This window comes from Ostrinia nubilalis, chromosome 22, assembly GCF_963855985.1.
Source record: "Ostrinia nubilalis chromosome 22, ilOstNubi1.1, whole genome shotgun sequence".
NCBI classification, from domain to species: domain Eukaryota; kingdom Metazoa; phylum Arthropoda; class Insecta; order Lepidoptera; family Crambidae; genus Ostrinia; species Ostrinia nubilalis.
Window position 1 is genome coordinate 6,417,901 of NC_087109.1, and position 24,076 is coordinate 6,441,976.

Here is a 24,076-nt window from a genome sequence, read left to right on the forward strand (position 1 = left end):
TGCTTCGCTGTAAACCTCTCGCGTTTGAGACCTATAGCTTCTAGTTTCATACTCAAAAAAGGTTATGATGATTACCTTCTTTGACATAGTCTTCTAGCACGCTCCACAGCACCTTGATCCCAGGCAATATCGCTTCACACTTCCTGGCATCCGCCTCGCTGTAAACCTCTGCCTCGCGTTTGACACCTATAGCTTCCAGTTTCATACTCAAAGAAGATGATGGTAATTACCTTCTTTGACATAGTCTTCTAGCACGCTCCACAGCACCTTAATCCCAGGCAATATCGCTTCACGCTTCCTGGCGTCTGCTTCGCTGTACACCTCTCGCGTTTGAGACCTATAGCTTCCAGTTTCATACTCAAAGAAGATGATGGTAATTACCTTCTTTAACATAGTCTTCTAGCACGCTCCACAGCACCTTGATCCCAGGCAGGATCGCTTCACACTTCCTAGCGTCCGCTTCACTATCCGCCTCCGCCTCGTGGCTGGAAAGACGGCCTGCAACGTTTTCGGAGGCTACGTTACATTATAAACAGGCTTATTAATGACTTTGTTTTAAACAATACAGACGACTTAGTAGGTATAGGAATAAAAGGGAATCTGTGACCTGCAAGCCTAGGATTCGCGCCGCGATAAGCGCCATTTTATCGTTTAAGCCCATACATTTTGACGTCTAAAATCGATAAGAGTATATCACGGCGCGCATCCTAGCCCGGCTGGTCTATTACCGTCTCTGCCACTGTCTGTGAATCCAGGATCAAAATAGCATACGCAGTAAAAATATATCATTAATCAATGAAAGCTGGGTTCATCATCATCTCAGCCATAGGACGTTCACTGCTGAACATATGCCTCCCCCAATGAGTTGGTAGCTGCTTGCACCCAGCGCTTTCCTGCTACCTTTATGAGGTCGTGGGTGGACATCCCAAGGAAGTCTTAGTTAGCCCCAAGAGAAAGATTATATTTGTCAGTGGACCCGCAACGAAGTTAAGCAGAAAATTGGAGTGTGTAGGTACTCTTAATTCTGAGCAAGGAAAAGAGATGACAGTTGAGAAACTATATTAAGAGTATAACTATATTGAGAGCCAAGCGATATTGGAGACGTTTTGGATGTGTTTGGCTTAATTGTTGATAAGATGAGCTCTCTATAATCTTAGAGTCATAAAATTAAAGCGTGATTAGTCTTTTACTACTATCTAGAACTCAGGAAACTTATAGTAACTTACCAATATTGCTTCCAAGCGATATAGGGGACGCTTTAGTCGCGTAGCTGTTCTTTAGATTGCTGTCGTCAGTCGCCTCGTCTCTGTGCAGGAGATCGGGGTTGTACGACAGGATCACGTTGTCTATATACTCCGTGTGCAGGGCTGTGAATACTGGAAAAAAAGACATATAGTAGTAGTGTGTTATTGGGCGTTCTAACTCACATTCGTTCGGTCGCAGTTTGCGACCTCACTCTGTGCGTTAGATCGCCCAATAACACGAACGTAAGTAGGTAAACCATGCCTGCAGTAGTGCAGAATAGCCTAATTCCATGTTAAAAATTTGACTTACCTTACACGGCTACTAGCACAACATGAGCTTTTTTCGTTAAATCCACGCACTTTTGATCACACGATAAAACCCAATTGGGATTCACAATTCCTTTTTAGAAGTCTGTATACATGGGTCAGTTTGACGCATGCCCTTATACAGCGGTAGCACCATAGGTAAACCTTAAAACCATGCGGATGAGCAGCTTGCCTCGAGAGAACACACAGAATTTACTTTTATGTAATTTTCTGTACCAGCTTGGCTCATGACTCTCCATCCAACACGAGTAAAAATGTTATACCAATAGCAGCTTACTGTTAGGTTACATCCATGTATACGAGAACCTCAAATATGAGAATTATAAACCGATTGAGTTACACACTATAATATCTTGAGTGAGAGTCAATAATAATTCATAAGTTCTATAAGATTCGTATTCATGGGCCAATATGACGCATGCCCTTATACAGCGGTAGCACCATGGGTAAACCGTTCAACCATGTGGATGAGCCGATTGCCTCGAGAGAACACACAGAATTACAGTATGTATGTATATTCTGTACCAGCTTGGCTCATGTCTCTCCATCCAACATAGGTAAAATGTTATACCAATGGCAGCTTACTGTTAGGTTACATCCAAGAATACAAAACCTAAAAGATATTCCTTATGAATTAATTAGGCTCCCACTATGTACACTACTAACACTTTCACACAAATTGACACAACTGGCTACTGAAGGCGGGATATGCATGTTCAGCAGTGTTGCGGTCCAAGCGCATAAACTGTAGCGATTTTGATGATTAAAATTAGCGAGCATCGAAACCAAATGAGTAATAAGACAATACTGCAAGTATTTATACATTTTTAAATATGTTAATAGTAGATACGTATGAATGCAGATTTTTAATTAATTTTCAGCTGTACATTAATAGTTATAGCATCTTTATGATATTATCTTAATTTATCTTGTACATTGATAAGATTTTCCTAAAAGGAACTCTTTAACTTATTCATTCTACAAAATAAAATAATAAAAGATTGTCTTTGTATATCTTTCTAATATTCTTGTCACTTGGACCAAACATACATTGGTCTAACTTGAAATCATAGTCAAAGAACAGTATGCAAACATTCAATATAGTTCAACATAGGTTGAATGATAGTTCTAAAAATAAGTTAAGAATATCACTAAATAAAATATTAAGCATAATAATTATCTTCCTAATTTCTTATGACTTGGACCAAACGTAACTTCCATGTAACATGAAGTCATAGTCAAGGAGCTGTATGCAATCTTTCAATTTAATCCATCATAGGTTGACTGGTAGCCATTTTCATCTCAAAGCTTAAGTTTTATTTAACAGATACTAAATACTAATAAATTTAGACCAGATTTTTCAATAGTTGGATAAGTTTTAACTGTAGAATAAGTTTGGCGTATTGACAATTTCAATATGGGAAATAATTCAAAATGAGTTCTATTCTTTAGTTAAAACTAACGATTCAAAAATCTGCCCTTAAAGAATTATCTTTATCGAGCAATTAATTCATCAAATATTTTTATCAATACTTTCATCATAGTCCATCTTTTTGAGAATAAATTAGTGACGACATGACTTAACTTAAACATAAAAAAAGGTTATTAATATAATATTAGCTATTGGTTACGTTAAATTAAAAATGATGTGACACATTTTAAAACTTAGTTTGGTTTACTGTCCCTGCAATGAACCTTGGCTCTTACACTATTATCAGAGCGTCGACTAACATACCATTTTTGCTGTGTCAAACTGTAACATAAAGCGCAATGTTGCAATGCTGTTGTATTGACGTCACATTCTCATAATGCTTGAGCTCTTTGATTGCTATAAATACAATCCATACTAACATGCTATAAAAATGATTACAATTCATTTATTTATAATATGATTTTATAGCTTGCACTGTGATGTAAGAATTAGGTAAATTGTTAAATTGCATTATTAAAGTATGATTCTATTGAAATGGTCCGACATCCGGTAGCTAAATCGATGATATTTTAACGAGTAAACAATTATACCACGGCTTTGCCTCTTTACTAATTAGGTAATTATTTTAATGAGGAATAAAAAACCTGATTTTTTTATTCCCACCTAGCAACAACTACTTAACATACACAAGTTATAATAAGGCAAAGAAGTCAAACCTAGGATGTAGGGAGATAGTTACGGTGTACATCTTATCGCTAAAAAGCGATCTCTTCCAGCCAACCTTCATACCATTGCTAAAACATTATATTGATTGACTAATTAATTATGTAAAAGTTTATTAACTATGTATTGTATGTATGCATCATTATTATGAACAATCTGAATTAATTATGAAAACAAATCATAACTAATTTTAACGTAAAACTAATTTTCGAAGCGTAATAATTTCAATAAGTCTAGTATATTTTTTACATAATAAGTTAAATCAACATTTTAGGATAAGATGATTTTATCATTTCAAGTTTAATTTTAAACTACAATAACGTCAAATATTTTAAAATGTTAATTAAACCTTCAAAATCATGCAGTATTTATAAAGTTTTAGTTTAAATCAAATCATGATTTTGTATAATATTTAATTCGTCTTCACCATGGTTATTTTCATACAGGCATTCGCATCATTGTCCCAGTTTTCGTAAATACCTGAGTGTGCATAAGCATTAGGCCTGGCGTGAACGCAATGCGCAAGCTGTATAAACCGACTGCAGAAAGAGAGAATAATGTTTCAATAAATTTCGAATACCTATTATGTTTTATAAAATATTTATGTTCATACTAACAAAAATTTGTATTGAGCGGGAATCGAACACGCAACCTCTGACCTATTAGTCCTGCTGCACGCCACTACTCCATAGGAGAGTTGTTAAGCAGATACGTATGTAACGTTTGTGATGAGCCTAACTTTATTGCTGAATTATCAATATTTTCCCTTTAAATTTGGGGGCTCGCAGTATGAGCTTCATTCTGTATTTCGAAGTGCTTCAGAAGAAGCTCCAGCTCCAGTGACGTCATTTCTTCAGTAAATTGTGAGTGTTCAATATGTGAGTACATTTTTATCTTGATTGTTTTTAACTGTGACTTGTTTCGATTTGATGCAGATGCGTTATTTTAGTACATAGTTAACTAAGCATCATCCAAATCATGTTAATTTAAATTTTTTACATCACAGACTGGGTTATAGTTTAAAAGTGAGGAATTTTGTTAGGAAATATTGAATTTTAAAACTAACTTTAATGTCTTCAGGTCTGATTCAGAGTTTGAAGTGTTTGAGCCTGTGCAGAAAGCCAAGCCGAAGAGAAAACTAACATCTCGAGACACCGTTAGGTAAGACAGAAGTTCTTTTGCTGTTATTGTATCAATCTTAGTTATTTTCGTATTGACGATTTCGATAACTGCATCATGACCGAGTACGGGTTTAAAGTGCAAGATTTACTTACTTTACAAGTTGCGAGATAACCGACTTTAACATTGACTTTAATCTTTCAGGTCTGACTCCGAGTTTGAAGCGTCTGAACCCGTGCAGAGAGCCAAGCCTAAACGAAAACCAACATCTCGAGACAGGTAAGACAAAATATTTTTGCAGTTTTTGTTTCTAAGTATTTCATGTTTCATAGTAATTATTAGCTAAAATGTTTCGTCGCGTTGTAATTGTATGCAAGTAATCATTGTTACATCATAACTTTAAACTTTAACTGTATCCATTATGAATACGTTACTTCATGTATCCATTAAAGTGAATACGACAACTTCACTGCGAAAAAATTATAATATTATTTATGTATTAATTTTATAATGTCTTTCTCGATCACAGATCCCATTCTTCAAAGAAGCCGAAGTCGAATCCAAAGGAATCGTTCGACGTGCTGGGAGTTCTGTCGGACGAGGAGGAAGCCATAGAGAAGGCCACGCGCGCATCCAACGAGCCGAGGCGGCTCGACAGCAGCTTCAGCAGCAAGACCGCGCACGGCTCGCTGGTGTGGCGCGCGCCGCTGGCCGGCCGCTACTACGTGGAGACGCGCGTCTACAGCGCGGACGACGCGCGCAAGGCGCCCCCGGACCAGCGCTACACCAAGGCGCTCGTCACGCTCAAGGCGCAGCTGGACTCGGAGCAGGCTGAGTGGGACTACTTGCAGAGGTTCCTGAAGAAAGCTAAAACACTGTTTAGCGATACTAAACCTGTATTTTATGATAATAAAATAAATAAAGTAGGTTTAAAATAATATTGACTTAGGTTTTTTTTCCTTCATTGACCTCGAGTGCCCAGGCAGGTTATGATTTTACATGTAAAATTTAGATAGGTTAGGATACAATAATAAGTAAAACTAAGATAGTTAAAAATAACTTTTAGACTAAGTATTTGTACCTAAGTAAAGTTTTAGATAGCTAAAAGTAAGTTTTATAAAGAGCTAGAAAGTTATTAACAAGTTATTAATCTAATCTAACTACTAAAATGCCTTTTTGCTCTGAGTGTTGTATCCAAGTAGATAGCAGGCGGTGGGTAGGTCACCTGCGCAGCGCCGCACACAAAGGTCGGTGCAACGCGTTGCAGGCGCAAGACTTTGATGGTGTGGTTGAACTTGCAACTGCTTTCCAGGGTCGCATCGTGTCCTACAGGATCACTCCTACAGATGAGTACGTACACTCTTTGCCTGATATGTTTTTGCACAGTATATTTTCTAAAATCGATAACTTATTGAAACTCTCATTGAAAAAGCATATAAGTTTAAAAGTTAATTTCGAATATTTCGCTAATTTCTTTTTATTTAAGAATGAGCAAAGTGAAGTCAAGTCATTTGTTATTAAAAACTTTTTAGTTACTCGCAATTATGACTTTGATAAGATATTTGAAACACTTGTTGATAGTATTAAAAACAAAGTTGAGGAATTCGAAGACCGCGATAGCGGCTGGACTTTTTTGAGCAATGTTTCCCTGGAAGTCAATATTAATAGGTACGATCCTCTTAGAGGGTCGGGTTCAACTTACGTTGATTTACCACTTACAATAAAAAAGAAAAAGGCGTGTATTAATATCCGGAATAAGGATGAATATTGTTTTCTGTGGAGCATTGTTGCTGCTCTGTACCCGGTGAAAAAGAACGGTGATCGTACATCCTCATATCCAAACTTTGAACAGGTTCTAAACATTGATGGCATGTCATTCCCAGTAACGTTCAGCGATATCGCAAAGTTTGAAAATAATAATCCTGAAATAAGTGTAAATGTATACGCTTTAAAAAATAATCGTACCGTAGTAGGACCTATATATAAATCAGAATTTAAGTCAAAAACTAGAACTAAAATTAACTTACTGTTAGTTGAAAATAATATTAAATGTCATTTTGTTCTAATAAAAAACTTGTCTCGACTTGTCAGAAGTCAGATTACGAAACATCACGGAACACTCTATTTTTGCGATGATTGTTTGTTATTTTTTACTACCGAAGTTAAACTGGAAAATCATACATGCAGTGGTGTAAGCACGGTACTGCCTGATAAAGGAACGTGTTTAGAATTCAAACATTTCGAACGGAAGCAAGATGTTCCTTTTACTATCTATGCAGACTTTGAAACACTTCTTGTACCTTTTCAAGGGTGTGAACCTGATCCTACATCAAGTTTTACTTCTCAACGCCAAAAACACATTCCAGCAGCCTTTGCATATTATATAGTTTGCTCGTTTGATAATGATTTAAATAAATTCGTGCAATATCGAGGCAAAGATTGTGTTGAGATTTTTCTTGATAAACTTTATAAGGACATAAAAAAGATTTATGATATCTTAGACAAGGAAATTGCAATGGAATTTGATGAAAACGATGCTGAAGCCTTTGCTCGTGCTGAAGTTTGTCACATTTGCAATAAATTATTGATTGTAGACAAAGTGAGAGATCACTGTCATCTCACAGGACGTTATCGAGGTGCTGCACATCAATACTGTAACCTAAGGTTCAGTGTGCCTAAATTAGTTCCAGTCTTTTTCCATAATTTAGCTGGTTATGATTGCCACTTGTTTATTAAAGAATTAGCAGAAAGTTTAGGACCTGTCAAAGTCATCGCTAAAAATAAAGAAAATTACGTATCTTTTACAAAATTTTTAAAGGTAAACAATGAAAAATATGCTCGAATTCGATTTGTTGATTCTTTTCAATTCTTAGGAACAAGTTTAGAAAAATTAGCCGGTGGATTAGAAAAAACTGATTTTACGTATTTGCAAAAGTTCTATCCCAAAGAAAATGAATTTGTGTTATTAACGCGGAAAGGCGTGTACCCTTATGACCATATGAAACAATGGAAATCGTATTCCGAACGAAAATTACCTCATAAAAAATGTTTCTATAATTCGTTAACTGATACAGACATTAGTGATGAAGATTATGCTCATGCTCAAAAGGTTTGGTCTGATTTTAACATAAAAGATATGGGCCAGTACACAGATCTTTATCTAAAGACTGATGTATTACTATTGACAGATATTTTTGAAAACTTTCGACACGTTTGTAAAACAAATTATCAATTAGACCCTGCCTTTTACTTAACAGCCCCAAGTCTTTCATTTGATGCTATGTTACTTAAAACAGGCGTTCAGTTAGATTTATTAACAGACTTGGAAATCATTCGTTTTATACAGAAAGGGATAAGAGGAGGGATCTGTTTGTGTTCAACAAGATATGCTCAGGCAAATAATAAATACATGCCTCATTATGATCCTAGCGAACCCGATTCTTTTCTGGTTTACATTGATTGCAATAATTTATATGGTTATAGCATGTGCCAATATTTACCTGTTTCGGATTTCCGTCTTTTAGATCAATCCGAAATAGATCTCTTGAATATTATAGACGTAGACGATAACGCTGAATTTGGATACATTCTTGAAGTCGATTTAATTTATCCTGAAGAGTTACATCATAGTCACAATGATTACCCTTTTTGTCCAGAAAAGTTCACACCGCCTGGTGGTAAGACTTCAAAACTAATTCCTAACTTGTATCCTAAATATCAGTACGTAATTCACTATGTATATTTAAAGACATGTATTAAAAATGGTCTAGTGTTAGATAAAATTCATCGCGTTTTATGTTTTAGACAAAGCCCATTTTTAGCTAAATATATTAATTTAAACACAGATCTAAGAAAGAAAGCTGTAACATCTTTTCAGCAAGACCTTTTCAAATTAATGAATAATTCAGTATTTGGAAAAACCCTAGAAGACAGCGAAAAAAGAGTAGATGTACGTTTGGTTAATAAGTGGTGTGATAAATCTAACAAAACTAAAAAGTTCATAACTGCAGACAGATTAATCGCAAGGCCTAATTTTCATAGTGCTACTATTTATTCAAATAATTTAGTCGCGGTACAAATGAAACAGGAAAGGATTATTTTAGATAAACCGATTTATATTGGTTTTGCTGTTTTGGAACTCTCTAAGAGTCATATGTATGATTTCCATTACTCAGTTGTAAAGCCTCACTACGGAGATAAAGTACAGCTATGCTACACTGATACCGATAGCTTTGTTTACAGAATTGAAACTGAAGATTTTTATAGAGACTTAAAGAAAAATTTTATAAACTATTTTGATACAAGCAATTATAGTTCTGACAATGTATTTGGATTACCACTAAAAAATAAGAAAATACCAGGTCTGTTTAAAGACGAGTTAGGAGGTAAAATTATGACCGAATTTGTGGGTCTTCGATCTAAGTTATATTGTATTAAAACAGAATCTACATTAATCAAAAAGGCAAAAGGTGTTAAGAAAAATGTAATCAGAGATTTGTCGTCATCTGATTATAAATCGGTTTTGTTAGATGATAAAATAATTAGAAAAAAAAATATTTTGTTTAGATGCATTAAACATGAGATTTTCACGCAGAGTGTAAACAAGGTAGCTTTATCAAACCAAGATGATAAACGTTTTATTTCATCCGATAAAATTACCACCTGGGCATGGGGTCATCATAGGAATTTATTTTAGATTTAATTAGGTAATTAGTTTGTTAAAATTTATTATATTTTATAGAAGGTATAATATTAATTTCATTTAGATTTTAAGATTCCATTTTATAAATGTGATATTTAAATAAAGGTATTACATGTTTTTTATGGTTTTCTTTATAATCCTGTTTAGAATCATATTATTTGATAAATATTTGTGCAATAATCTTTCTAATAAACTTAATAACCTAATTTTATATTACAATATGCAATTTGCAATATGCTGACACAAAACATCCGTTCGCGTTTGCAAAGTCAACGATTTCGCAATAAAGCATATCACATGTTTTTTTACAATATTTCACCGAGAAGCTCATTCACTCCATATCACTGCTCGTCTTCAGACTACCGACGGGTTAATTATTTTGTAAGTATTCAAGTTTTTAATTTTATGACTGTACCATCAGCTATTTTTGTAAATTTATGATGATCACTAACAATTATTATTTTTACTTTTCAGATGATGCAAAACTCCGATATGAACATCATGCTTCCCCCGTTCACCTATGATCCCTGGGAGGGATTAACACAAGCTTGTCCAGATGTCTCGGGGCAGGTTGGCGAGCCTCAAACCTCCCGGGAAAAGAGGGTTAGACGGAAGACTGAGCAACCGACACGAAAGAAGGCACGTAGTTCAGCTAAGTCCTACGTCATTTCTAAGGAGCGAACTAGAGGCTTACGACTTATACAAATAAAAGTGTGCGACCTGACGAGTGAGCCTTCCTGTTCAACGGCATGGGATCCGGATGAGCACAGTGAAAGTGACGATAATGTGATGCTTAGTGCACAGTATGTAGTGACTGAAAATTATGATGAAATAATGGACATGACTGAATCAGTTATTAAAAAAATCTCTAAAAATTTGTGTAATGATAATCTTTAGTATTTAGTTTAGTTTATAATTAAGTGTAATTATGAAAAATGTTTAGTGCGAAGTTAAAAGTTTAAATAAAGTTTATGTATAAATGAAAGTGTTATTTTTTTATTCCCTTACATAGGTAACTAATAATTTAACTCTTTTTTATCAAGGAATAATAAAATAAAAACAATTAGTTTTTTTAGAATAATAATACAGTTTATTTATTATACTGCTACATTTTTTTCAACACACCATTTCTTTATACACATCACATTCTTTAATGCACAATATTTCTTATGAGTAAAACAGTTAAATAATGTAGGGTTATCAAAACAATAAAGTTTGTAAAGAGTACTTAAATTTGGAGCGCCTAAACAAGTTACATCTAAAACGTCATTTTGATTACATAAATTATGCACCCATTTGATCTTTTCTTCTCCTTTTACTAAGATATATTTGCCTTTTAAATAAGGTACGATAAGTCTTTGAAATTCTCTATAGTCAATATATCCTTCATTCCACCGATAGCCTCTGTTTTTTTCGATCCAGCAAACTTGCTTTTTTTCTTCAGCAGTCAATGAAGAGAACGGGTATGGAGGCTTAATCAAAAATATGTGAGTATGCTCTTGAGTAGCTATAGCAAATTCTTTTATTATAAATTCATTTTTGCTATTTTTAAATCCTTGCAGATCTACGATTATATTATTGCTATTCATGATATTTTCTTGACGATATTACTCAGAGGTTTGTATTCAAATATACAATCGTTTAGAATCAAGCAATAAGCAGCTGTCTGATCTGGTATCTCTTGATCTGTTTCAATTTCAACTCTTACGTCGATCGAACCTTTTAAAGTTTCGTGTTGTCTTGAACAGTCGATAACAAATAAGGGAGCTACGTCTCTGAATTCTTTCAAGCTCAACAACGGCTCTGACCGGCGTCCGTGATACGACTGCTGAAATCTTGAATACTGTTCGTATAATAAAGCAATTTTTTCCTCTGAAAAACTGACATTTAGTCCTTCATACGGATAATATGTTGAATTTAAAAAGACTCTTACATCTCGCACATGACAATGATCAAACTCCGCCATTGACAACACAGCATTATGTTTGCGATTGGTTTGTAAGGCAATTACAACAAATCGTGGTTTTTCTATTTGCGATGAAGTTTTTATAGACCAAGTGTGCTTACGTGTTTTAGGTAGTAATGGATATTCATACAGATCCCAATTACGAAACACTAATGGAATAGCTCGATCTTTCTCCAAGTGTTTCAATAGGTTAATCCTCTCACGGTCTGAAACTTTGATGTGTGGAACGCGCCAAATAATTTTATTGATTATTATGTCATCTACTACTTCACCTGCATTTAACTTGACTGCATTAAGGTTAGTATTACTTCTCAGTAACACTAACTCGTGTTTACAGTTAATGATAATTTTTTCATAATCCTCTGCAAATCCCAGTATTCTATTTAATGGTATAGATGCAGAAAATGCTCCACCACTGGTATTGTTTGTTCCTGCGGTTGACCACCCCCAAACTCGACCACATTTGGATTCATTTTCATTTAAGGATAGGTAAGATTTCATTGTTGTAGTAATACCAGCATTTTTAATTTTATCAATTTCGACTCCATTAAGTTCATATCTTATGTCTTGGAAGAGGAATAAGCCTGGATTATTAACGAAGTGGACATTTGATACTTTTTCTTTGGTGGTGCTGTTATACACAACTACTTTACCTTCGATATATAGACTACTAAGTGAAGGTAACACGTACAAGTCTTGTTGGTTGATAGGTATTCGTATTTCATCATTCTTGTTGAAACTTGTCACGTATGGTTTGTATGAATGATACTCGAAACTTTCAATGCTGTTATCGTATGATGTTTGTTGAGATATGTTTAAAATATTCATTTTATTAAACCAATTAATTTGAGAAATTCTTTATTGGTCTTTGTTAGCTTCTTTTTAAGCTGAAGCGGTCTGTCTTTGTGGAATGTTCTTTTAGAACTGAGTGGAGTGCGCAATGTAGAAGGATTTTTATTGAAGTTAATCATTTTTTTCTGAAATGTAAATAAAGTTGTACTTCTTCACCTCGTAAGTTTATCTCTTTGTTTTCAGCATCCAACAGCCTGATATTGATAGCGCTTATAGAACTTTGATTGACAGGAAAGTAAATTAAATTTTTAGGTATTTCAATTATTCGATAACCAGGTGGTACATTAGGCACGAATTCATAAATTATATGGCTTGCTTTCCCGTTCACAAATGAACCACTGACTACATCGCATTCGATCCTCACAATGGTTGTTGATAGAATGCTCACAGGATACTTTGATTCAGTACTTATATTTGCATTTATTGTTTGCATTCCAAAACCTAAAATTTTACCAATTGAGCTACTTTTATGAAAATGAACGTCTTTAGAACAAAAAATATTTGTTTTCAATGTGTTATTATTGCAAGTAAGTTTTAATGTAGTGTTCTTGATGTTATTTTTTAAGTAATCACAAATATCCTGAAGCTCGTAAGACCCTTCAGGAATTTCGATGATCTCATTTTCACCATAGTAAAACTTGTTGTTTCTTTCATCTATGTTGGGAATTGAATTGAAGGTTGAAAAATATAAAAGACCGCATTCGTAGTCCTCTCGAAGCTCTAAAGTCGGTGAATAATTTGTTGTTAAGGAGGCTCCTGTTCCGGTTATAGACACAGTGAAAGACATTATTATACTGACACGTTTATTTATAATTTTCATTATATAAATGTTTTTTCCAATAATTTCTTAAAAATTTCAGACACAAATGACCACAGTTTATTGTACCAAAGGCTTGATGTCGTACATAATTATAGTTTATAGATAAGTTACTAAAATATTTGACTAATTCTAATGGTGGTTTTAAATTACCAAAACTGTCATAATATTCAACATAATCATTTTGCTTTACAAAGGCTACCCAATGTGTACCAGGATTTTTATTACTATCCAAATTCATGATTGCACATTCTATCTTCTTAGGTTTCGCAGGTAATGTATCTCTCATGAATACACCACGAAAGAATGGAATATCACTAGCATGTTCTAATATATCCAAGTTGGTGAGCGCACGTCTAGGTAGCCGCTTAATCAGTTTTTTGAGGGATTGAGATATAAACCGGCTCCTTTTTTATGAGGCTTTATATACAGTCCTTTTCCAAGGGCTACTGCTTCCATCATTCTGTTATGCCTTTCTGATTCCATTAGACTCTTTTGTGCGGCTTTAGAATCATTAACAGCTTTTGCTATACCAGCTGCTCCTCCAGCAAGAGAACCTAAAGCCGATAACCCCGCAAAAATAGGAATAAGTGGTAAAAGTCCACCACATTTTGGAAGAGGAATACATCGAGGTAATCGTATTCCTTTTTTGTTAGCGAAAAGTTTTTTTGCAGCTGCATAAGCATATTTTATAGCAGAGTGATTATCTTTAGATTTAATTTTTTTTAATTCTGTTTTTATTTTCTTTATCCCTTTCTTAAATGACGTTATACCTCGACCGGCTCTGATTTTGGCTTTCATCGCATTTTTAACTATCCATGAAGCAATTTTTTCTCCTCTTCCAACATCTTTTGATTTTAACCTTTTCTTAGCCATATTTAACAATTCTAAGTCAGCCTTTTGTCGAGCACCAGAATCTTTATTCAAATAAGCAATATCGTGGTGCATACAAGCCTCGTCCAATTTGTTAATCCCACGGTCGCCTTGAAGTAATCGTTTCTGAAGTTTAGTTCCTGGACCACAAAATTGATATCCAGGTAAGTGTAACTCAAACGGTAAATGATCTATCAATGTATTAATTATACCACTGCCTCCCTTCATCGATTATCACAAAGTGAGTTATAGAGGAATTTATGTTTTATTTATATACACATTCACTTTTGTCAACCCAACTGTTTTCCTTATCACTTAAGCCTAACCATTTAACAAAAAGTTTGTTTCCTTTCCTTTTTATAACTTTTTCGATAAGATAAAGATCAGGCAGTGTCGTTTTTTGTAATTCATATCCGTAAAAAGAACCAAGAATAATTTGATTGTGTTTATCTTCAATTTGATACGTTTGTGGATTTGTTTGTTTGATTTTTATGATACGAAAAATTTCGGTAGACCAATTAGGTGTATAACCTTTATAAAAATCTCCTTTGAATTTACTAATACGAACAAAGTCGCCAACTTGAAAAGATGATCGTTTACGCGTTTGTGGCTTATGGCTTTTAATAATATTAGATCTAACAACAATCTCATTGGAATCATTAACATTTATTGGTTTGAATTTTGTAACCCGATGCAAAGTGTTATTGTACTGCAGTACAACTGCATCTAAATTATTTTTAAACCATTGATAACGACCGCATAAACTAAATATTTTGTAGAGATGTGATTTTATCGTCCTTATTACTCGTTCCACAATTGCAGCCTTCTTAATAGAGTATGTGGAATAATGATTTATGTTATAACTTTTTGTTAACTGTTTAAAACAATCGTTATAAAACTCTGTACCCAGATCTGTTTGCAAATTTCTAGGCTTTCGTGTTGATTCGGTAAATATACTTCTCATTGCATTCGTAACACTTTGTTTGGATTTAGATTTCAACGGTCTAACCCATACGTATTTTGAAAAAGCGTCAATAACAACTAGAACATATTTATATCCTTTATTAAATGATGAATATTTTTGAAAATCCATAAGGTCAGCTTGCCATAAATCATCTATCCCTTTAATAATCGTATGTCGACGGATGAAATTTCTTCTCGCTGCTTTGTGTAGCTCGTTGACTATATCTTGTTTACTCATTCTTGATAGATTTTGCTGCAATCATCCGATCGATTTCTTCTTTCGTGTAATAAAATGTAGATAAATTATTAGTTGTTAATTTTTCCAAATTATTAAGATACTTCTTAATATTACTTTGAATGGTTTTCAATTCATTTTTTAAATCTTGAACACATTTATCCACATACTCTTTATTTACAGCCTCGTCATCGTTTTTAGGAGTTGGTAGTCCTTTTAATCTCGATGATTTTAAATCAAAGTCGCCTGTATCTGATCTTACTAATGTGTCATCTGTAAGAATATTAGTAAACTCAGACAGTCGTAAACGCTTATGAACGTGATGACCAAATTTATCTATATTCATTGCCGTCTGCTCGGCTTCTGTAGTGTAATGGTACTGCCAAACCCTCCTGTTGGAAGCTTTATATATTTTATATCTTTTATGATACCAGCTTCATGCAATTCCTCTATTATTGAATAAATTTCATTTTGTACTCCAGTGTTACCAGCTGCCCATGATCCAAATAGTAATTTTAACCTTTCCACTAATTCATTTGGATCATCCCAATAAACCAAATCAGTATCCTTCTTAACTTCTTTCAAAATATCGACACCTTCACCTCGTGGGAGACTTTCTACACTACTTGTGTGACTTCTAGAGAACTTAAACAAAGGTTTGATCACGTTCATATATTTAAATCCCTTGTTACTGTTTATTGGCTTTGATGGATCACAGTTTCGTTTGTGTGCATTGGTATCTATAAGTACTAATTTATAATTTTGTAAGTCCTCATTCGTAATAATTTTTAAATCTGGGATTTTTTTGTACAACAATTCTTTTAAGCCTGGAGTCTTTTTTAGGCTACGGTTTCCAATTTTCAAAATGCGGTCATCATCATGAACACGCGTATTACCGAGCATCAGCTTTCCCTTTACATTTCTAATACCATAAGGTACATCACTCATCACTTCAGATGACACCGACCACGATAAAGAATCGTTATTGGTACTCGGTGACGATTGAAGAGATTTAAATGAGTTTTCATGTACATCATAATCCACCGAGGGCGATGTAGTAAGGGTTTTATTAGATGTTTTGCAAACATCTATATTATCTAAATCCTCTTCATCATCGTCGCTTTCTTCATAATCTTCAGCAGAAGTATTTGATGCTTCACTTTCACTGTATTTAGTTCTTTTAGCTTCTGAGTTTTGCTCCGATCCTTCATTTATAAGACGTTTTTCATCAGTTTGGTTTGTTAGTAGTTTCAGCGGGTCAATGATAGGTTTAAATATCGTGTCCAAAGCCATATCATTTGAATTTTTTACATCTTTTATCATTTCTACTTTTCTTTTTACAGCTGCAGCAGATTTTACTATTTGTTCCTTTAAGTTTCGTTCCATTATTAAGATTCCTGCTCTGTTTGACTTCTCCAATTAAACTGAATGTTTGATAACTTAACATCTATACTTATAAAAAGTTTAGTCCATTACTATGAATGTATCAAACTTCATTCGATAACAGCCTTTGTTTCGTTCACAATCTTTATTGATAACCACATAACTGTAAGGTTTACTCCATACAGTTGAACACATTTCACGAAACTGTGACCATGACATGTCAGACCCAACATGTTCGTCGTAAACGTGTCTTAGATTTATATCATCTTGCTTAAACAATATGATAAGATTTGCATTATCTCTTACCAGTTGCTTAGGTATTTTAGTATAAGTTTGATTCATATAAAAACAATCAATGTTTTTATGCCGACCCATGGCGAAATAATCGCGTATATTGTTTTGATTTTCACAAGCAACATCGTCAAATATGATAATCGAGTCAGGCAATGCTTCGTGGGGACTTAAAATTTCACTATTATGATTATACTTGTTATAAGATGTGCCTGCAACCTTGTCCAATACTTTTTCTAAAAATACGTACTTGGGTTGGTATAAAGACTTAGAATACACATACAGGTTACGAAAACGTGGTCCATCCTTATGTAACAATAAACTGATAACTAAATTGGTCTTCCCACAGTTCGATGGACCGCACACGATACTACGTATAGTATTTGGCAATAATTTCCCGTGACGCTTAAGCTCGTTTGATGCTTCAGGACAGACGCATTCCAATTTAAGTGATTCTTTTTGTTTCAGAAATTTCATAACAGAATTTTTAACTTGACTGTTGTGATCGATGGGTTTCAAAGAACTGAGGACAATATACTCACGTCGATGGTTAAAAGATGTAGTTCGAAAAAGGTTCATATTCATCGTGCATGGTTTACTTACGATCGTGTTATTGGGCGATCTAACGCACAGAGTGAGGTCGCAAACTGCGACCGAACGAATGTGAGTTAGAACGCCCAATAACACACTACTTATAGTTAAAAATATAAACAATATTGGCAATATTGTAAAAAAATATCTAATCATTATATCAGCCATAGGACGTTCACTGCTGAACATAGGTTTCCCTCAATGATTTTTATAATGATCGGTTGGTAGCGGCCTGCATCCAGCGCCTTCCTGCTACCTTTATGAGGTCATCGGTCCCCTTGTGGGTGGACGTCCTAAAATATATGTTTCGTGAACAAAACCGCAGTTTCTAACTAGTGTTCTTTAGGCTCTAATACTGACAGCATTCCCACTCAACTCCATTGAAAAAAGTAATATGAATTTTCATAACCAATAACATAATGTTCCCCAATTAGGTATACAAACAATAGGTATTTTATATTAAGATATTCATAAATTGAAACCAACAACCTGTATACAAATGCATTATTGATACCGTTATCTTTATTATCATAGTAAAACAGACCACTTTGTTTCCTGATTATTCAATTACCTACAGCTTTATCTTATCAGCTCAAGGCTCAATCGTTCGACACATAGTAGTATTGATTGAAAATGAGCAATGGGATCCTAGCTCCATAATCATCATCATCAGCTTAAAGCAGTCCACAGCTGGACACAGATCTTCAACGTTACGCGCTATTTCTCCCTTCAGCGGCAGAAAGTAAAAGTTACTAGGTAACGTAATTGGTAAGATTATTTCATAATACTAGCTTTCCGCCAGCGGCTTCGCCCGCGTGGACTTTTGTCTTTCACAGAAAAACTTTATCACGCGCGTTCCTGTTTCAAAAACCGGGATAAAAACTATTTTATGACCTTTCCCGGGACTCAAACTATCTCTATGCCAAATTTCATCAAAATCGGTTCAGTGGTTTTGGCGTGAAAGAGAGACAGACAGACAGACAGAGTTACTTTCGCATTTATAATATTAGTATAGATAGATTGCAATCTTAGTACCATATTAAATTATTATCTAAAGAAATAACGCAGCTGCGCGCGATCTATGTGTTTTCTATATTTAATTTTTTTACTACGCGCGATAGAGACCTCTTCGACAGACTAACAGACTTCGACATCCCCCATCCATTCAATCCCCCTTAACAAAAAGCTAAGCTCCCATTGATATACTATGTAGGTTAAATTGACATTTAGTATGGAAATTCCTGCCCTGCGTGCCCAAACAACTGCACGAAGATTTAATGAATGCTACTGACAACTCAACTTTTGTAGCGCAGTTTTGGGCTGACACTGTATAGGTTTGTTATCGACACGACAAGAAGAAGAAGTATGGAAATTACATTTAAACCAGCGTTCATCGCGGGTTTAACTTTTAATTTTTGTAATAAGGCACTAGGACTCTAGGAGTTTAATAACCCAGCAGTAGGTGTTAATTAAGTACTCGTGTATGATCAAGTAATGAAGATTAATGGATACGACCGTGAACTCGTTAACGAAACCTAATCCTTGTCTGCTGGCTTAAGCGAGTTTAAAACTTATTATTTTATCATGACTAGCACTAAGCCCACTAAAATATACAGCTGAACATACAATTTGATTCCTCCTTTAAATAAATATTATTGGCCTAAAAATTTCTGCGTTGCTTCTTAACCAGGTTCCTATAAAAAAGATCACCAAATTCTGTTCTAGAAATTTACAGTGGGTTCCCGGTCCACTCAACCTTATCGCGGAAGTCTAACGCCCGTACTCACAAACGAAGCTTGCATAAGTGAAGCACCCAATCGAACGCACAGCGTTGAATAGAGCCCTGTGATTGGTTCGTGTGTCACTCACCCTGTGCGTCCACGCGCACTGTGAGACATCATTGTAATGTTTGTGAAAAATGCGTTGGGCTACGACCGTATTACTCGCGACACCCCCACTCAGGCGAAGACGGAACGCCGCGGAGGTTTTAGTGGGTTTACCCCGTCCTTTTCAGGACGGAACAGCGCCATTTTTAGGGCGCCGGGAGTCCCACACATCACCCTGTCCCCCGGCAGTGGTGACGATGCGCAAAGCATTTCCTTTACGTCAAAAAAGGACCACCTCAACCTCCACCAGTCAGTTTTTTATGGTAGTATTCCCTTCAGTATCAGAATTCAGAGTACTTTAATCGTGCGACTTTTCATTAACACCTTTACCTTCAAATATGAATATTAGGTTTTTAATTAGCGTCAACTTGAACAATTTAAAACGTAATATAACTGCGCAGTATTGTGTAATACGAAAACATTATTTCTGAATTATTGTACTGTTATGACCAAAGATAATATTCTATTAACATTTGTGTGAGTTGTTTGTCATAATTTCACGTTTACATGGAGTTGTTCATCATCAATGACAATTTATTGAGTCCGTATGAACAAATACTGATTTGATGAAATGAAAATGGCAATTTTTTCGTCATCATCATAGGTAGAAATTGTTTAGAGGTCCTGCTATGATCTAACGTATTGGCATGCGAATTTTAGTGTAGGCGCACACCGTTGATTTTTTGTTGGCCGATAGTTGTGCCCGATTTTAATTTGTATGAAGAATCGGCCAAATCGAATCGGCGTAGTGTGCGCACTCCCATACATGCCCATTATTGCCCATACTGATCAACTGCCCGACTAAACTATCGGCCAACTAAAAATCAACGGTGTGCGCCTACTCTTACGATGCAGAATTGTCAAAAACATCATCATCATCACTTCTGACAACTTAAATTTTTCACCATTATCCATAACGATCTCGATAAAGAAAAATCATAAGGCAGCGTTAGTTGACAGACCGTGTAGGTCACCGGTTCGGCCAATGTAAACAGATTCAATTGTCCGTCGTTCGGTGAACTTGTACAAAGCCATGTTTTACCTTGTAACGGTTGACTGTAACTCGAGATAAGTCAGAAATTGATCACTTTTTGTACCAGAACTCCGTTTTGGTTAAGATATCGCGGGAGATAATAATACATATTCTTGAATATTTGACAAGTCAGAAGTTGCTCACTTTTTGTAGGAGTAGAACTCAGTTTCGTTAAGATATTGCAGGAGAAAATAATATTCTTGGATTTCTTTTCTGATTGGAATTCTGCGCTGTGGAAAGCACGTTAAACCATATTGAAAAATATGTTCTTTTCTATTATTAAGCATCACCTTACCTGCTTTTTCTTAACCTGTCTGGCCAGCGTTAGGGTGAGTGGGAAGTAAAGGCCAAATCCGTAAATTAGCCTCTAGTAATAAGAGGGTCGTGCTCTTGCATAAAACTCATTTAATTGTTGCAAGTACATTTAAAAAGCACTTTTACTATAAGTAGTGACTAAATGACCTGATAATGATGATGCCTATTTGGTACGGAAACTCCTACGTAAGAAGAAGCCACTGCTAAGTATTCTCATCAACCTTCCAAACACAAATACGGGACTATTCCTACCTCCCGTTCCCACCGCTGCAACTCCTGTGTAGCCAGGATGTACAGCTTGACCGCCAATAAAAACACAACCAGTGAAGGTTTAGTTTATCCCGAGGGTCGTGCAAGTATGAGTTGCATGAGTGTGTGATAAACTCACCATTTTCCAAACATTCCGTAAGCGAGCTGGTGCTGTCCTCATTGATGAAGATCTTGACGCCAATCTTAAGGTTCTTTCTCTCCTCTTCAGCCATTTTGTTCTGGACGTCATCATGCGGCCTGGTGATGTTCACTACGGCCTCTGGAATGGTCGAGGTGGGAACTACCATGTAGTCGGAGTGCTGTTGAGAGGTCTGCGGATGTTCTTCTGGAGTAGACACCCCGTTTTGAACTGGTAGACCGTTCTGGGAGTTCCATTCTGTTAGTGTTAGCTTGATGCTCTCTGACAGCTGGAAAAGAGGAATCATTATCAGCGTTTTTATCGCATATAATGCTCAGCGAGCCGTTTTTATACAACATCTAGCTTAGGTACTACTCCCCCAACTTTAACTAGCTAGTCCTTTTTATCGTGTTAGCGAGACATTTTATCGATTTTAGACCATGAAATGTTGCCTAAAAACAATGATTATATCGTGGCGCATATCCCAGGTCAGTAGGTCATAGTTCCACGAGATAGGGGGAGGCATAACCAAGAAAGAAAAGGAATAAAAATAACATAATAAGTCAGTAAGTAGAAAGGAATAATACAGATCGCCTTGTCAGAATCTAGAGAATCTACGTCACTCTCTAAGCACGCACGGTATACCGCGGTTCTAAGGCCCGGTTTTCACCAAGGCGGAGCGGAGAAGTTTCGGGCGGATGAATTTTTCTATAGAATTTGACAGCGGCGGCGGCGCGGAGAAATGGAAATAATGAAATCTGATTGGTTATTCAAAACACTTCTCCGGAGTTCTTCGCATCGCTCCGCTCTGCTTTGCACGCAGTTTTACTATGTTACATGGACCATTTTCCTGGGTCTAATAAGTACAAAAAGGCTATTTAAACAACAAAATCTATCATGACATAACATGAATGGGACTCCATATTAAAAAAACCTTAAGTCATACATATTTCTACACTATGAATGACTTGCTAATTTACATTGTAGCATGACCAGCATTTATTGACTGAATATTAAGTAATGTTTAGTAATTCCATATTCTGCTGGCTACATTTTTTTTTGGAGCATAGTAATACTGGTTTAGTAAAAAATAAGACAAACGAAAAAGGAGTAAAGTAAAGAGGAAATAAGGTTTATTTTTAGTTGCAGAATGTTTAGTAGTGTTTCTAGAATCCCATAAATTAAGTTGGGTCTATGATGATCTTTTTAAATCTATAATTATATTTTTCAATAATTTATACACTTTTTTTCAATAACAATAAACCTATTACTTTATTTAAGTACTAGCTTTCCGCCCGCGGCTTCGCGCGCGTGGACCCCTGAACCATTTTTTTTTCCAAAATAAAATTTAGCCTATGTTACTTGTGGATAATGTAGCTTTCGAAAGGTGAAAGAATTTTTAAAAACAGTCCAGTAGTTTTTGAGCCTATTCATTACAACCAAACAAACAAACAAAGTTTTCCTCTTTATAATATTATATAATATAATATATAATATATAATATAGATATATAGATTATAGTGTAGAAGTGTAGATTATAATAATAGAAAATAACTGAACTTGATGATAACAAGCTAAGATGAAGTGATAAGATAACAATTTATAGTTGAAGATTATTTTATATTTTATCATTCAATAGCAAAAATAAGATTTATAATATTTGTATCACATTTGTTGGTCATGGTCAAAATTAGACACTCATATCAAACAGGCTAAAACCTACTACAGCAAGCACTGATTACCTAAAAACAAGCTTAAAAGATTTTAAAAATATAACAATATACTAAAAAATTAGCAAGTAGGTAAGGTACACAGCTGCAATGTGATTCTACACATTGAGTCTATTGCATTAACAAAGTTAAGAGAACTTGGAAACATTATTGAAATTAAATCCAAATACAGTGATGTTACACAATTTCTCTGAAACATTTTCTTTATAAACTTTTTTTGCCAAAATCGCACAAAACATAGTTTCTTGACATGTACTATAATGTAAGATCAAAATTAAATCAAAGTCTTTATTAATGTGTAGGGGGCCCTTTTTAGGTCACTTATACACATCCCAAATATAGCTTGCCCTACCACCACTTCGGGACAACATATGGGCTGGTGCTGAGAAGAAGTGGCGGAAGAAACTCAGTCACCTTTGTCCTGGACTTTTTTAATAAGGAAATAAACAATATAAGTAACATTTACTGAAAGGGACATTCAAGCTAGAACGAAAAGGGATAGAGATTGAATTTCCATACATTTATGAGCCAATTTAATTTTTTATAACAGGTTATGCAGGTCGCTTTAGAAAAATGTAAACTTAACTAGGTTCTATGGCAAAATAAAATTCATTCATGATTCAATTCTATTTTCATTACATGATAATTTAGTAATTCATTACAAATACCATGCTGCACAGGAAAACCGCAACTTGATAGTCTAGTATTCTAATACAATAATGTACTCACCTCTTCTGTAACATTCTGGCCGGCTTTCTTCTTTATATCGATCAGGTTTAGCACATTCCCAGTGTTTATTGTCACTTTAGACGCACTTTTCAACATCGCGACCAACTAAATTGACTATTTTACAAACGATAGTATTGTGGCCTTGCAGTCGCTACGTAACAAGGTTATCGGCCAGTCCCAGCGCGCAAACGTGAGCGAATATTACGGCTACCGGCAGCGGTGGACAACTGAATAGCTGGCTTCATGAAAACTCATTATAAACTATCAGCTGGTACCCAAACTGATACGGCACTATATGACGTATTGACCAAAATTATGACGCAATGTATGAGTCAGGATCGCTTTATCATATCTCTAGAATAATTTCAATGTGGGTTTGGCTGAAGCAAGTAAAGAGCAGACGGATACGGAGAATTTTTTAAATAAAATTTCTGTGAATTATTCTTGCTGTCAAGAACGACGTCAAGCAAGAAGTTT

General features: G+C 35.1%; 2 protein-coding genes across 3 annotated transcripts; one reads left to right on the forward strand and one right to left on the reverse strand.

The window, feature by feature from the left end:
• Positions 1–343: 343 nt before the first annotated feature.
• Positions 344–24,073, reverse strand: LOC135082682 (glutamate--cysteine ligase regulatory subunit-like). 2 transcript variants are annotated; one of them, XM_063977466.1, is made up of 4 exons: positions 23,600–24,073; positions 21,141–21,429; positions 1,227–1,376; positions 344–516 (listed from the first exon to the last, which is right to left on the reverse strand). In XM_063977466.1, exons 1-4 carry the CDS (start codon positions 23,693–23,695, stop codon positions 359–361), a joined length of 693 nt encoding a protein of 230 aa, XP_063833536.1. In that variant the 5' UTR covers positions 23,696–24,073; the 3' UTR covers positions 344–358. The 2 variants fall into 2 exon arrangements, with proteins under 2 accessions (XP_063833536.1, XP_063833537.1); XM_063977467.1 differs by having other exon boundaries at positions 344–498; positions 23,600–24,072.
• On the forward strand, positions 3,538–9,641 carry LOC135082991 (uncharacterized). Its single transcript, XM_063977753.1, has 4 exons — positions 3,538–3,552; positions 4,769–4,887; positions 5,050–5,124; positions 5,375–9,641. Exons 1-4 carry the CDS (start codon positions 3,538–3,540, stop codon positions 5,781–5,783), a joined length of 618 nt encoding a protein of 205 aa, XP_063833823.1. The 3' UTR covers positions 5,784–9,641.
• Positions 24,074–24,076: the final 3 nt, after the last annotated feature.

Bases quoted from the DNA above. Each gene is read 5' to 3' on its own strand.
- LOC135082991 (XM_063977753.1), top strand. The intron at 4,888-5,049 runs GTAAGACAGAAG...TTAATCTTTCAG, and splicing joins ACATCTCGAGACACCGTTAG to GTCTGACTCCGAGTTTGAAG. The intron at 5,125-5,374 runs GTAAGACAAAAT...TCTCGATCACAG, and splicing joins AAACCAACATCTCGAGACAG to ATCCCATTCTTCAAAGAAGC.
- LOC135082682 (XM_063977466.1), bottom strand. From the start codon at position 23,695: ATGTTGAAAAGTGCGTCTAAAGTGACAATAAACACTGGGAATGTGCTA. The intron at 1,377-21,140 runs GTGAGTTTATCA...CTTTTTTTCCAG, and splicing joins TACGGAATGTTTGGAAAATG to TATTCACAGCCCTGCACACG. The intron at 517-1,226 runs GTAAGTTACTAT...AATGTAACGTAG, and splicing joins ATCGCTTGGAAGCAATATTG to CCTCCGAAAACGTTGCAGGC.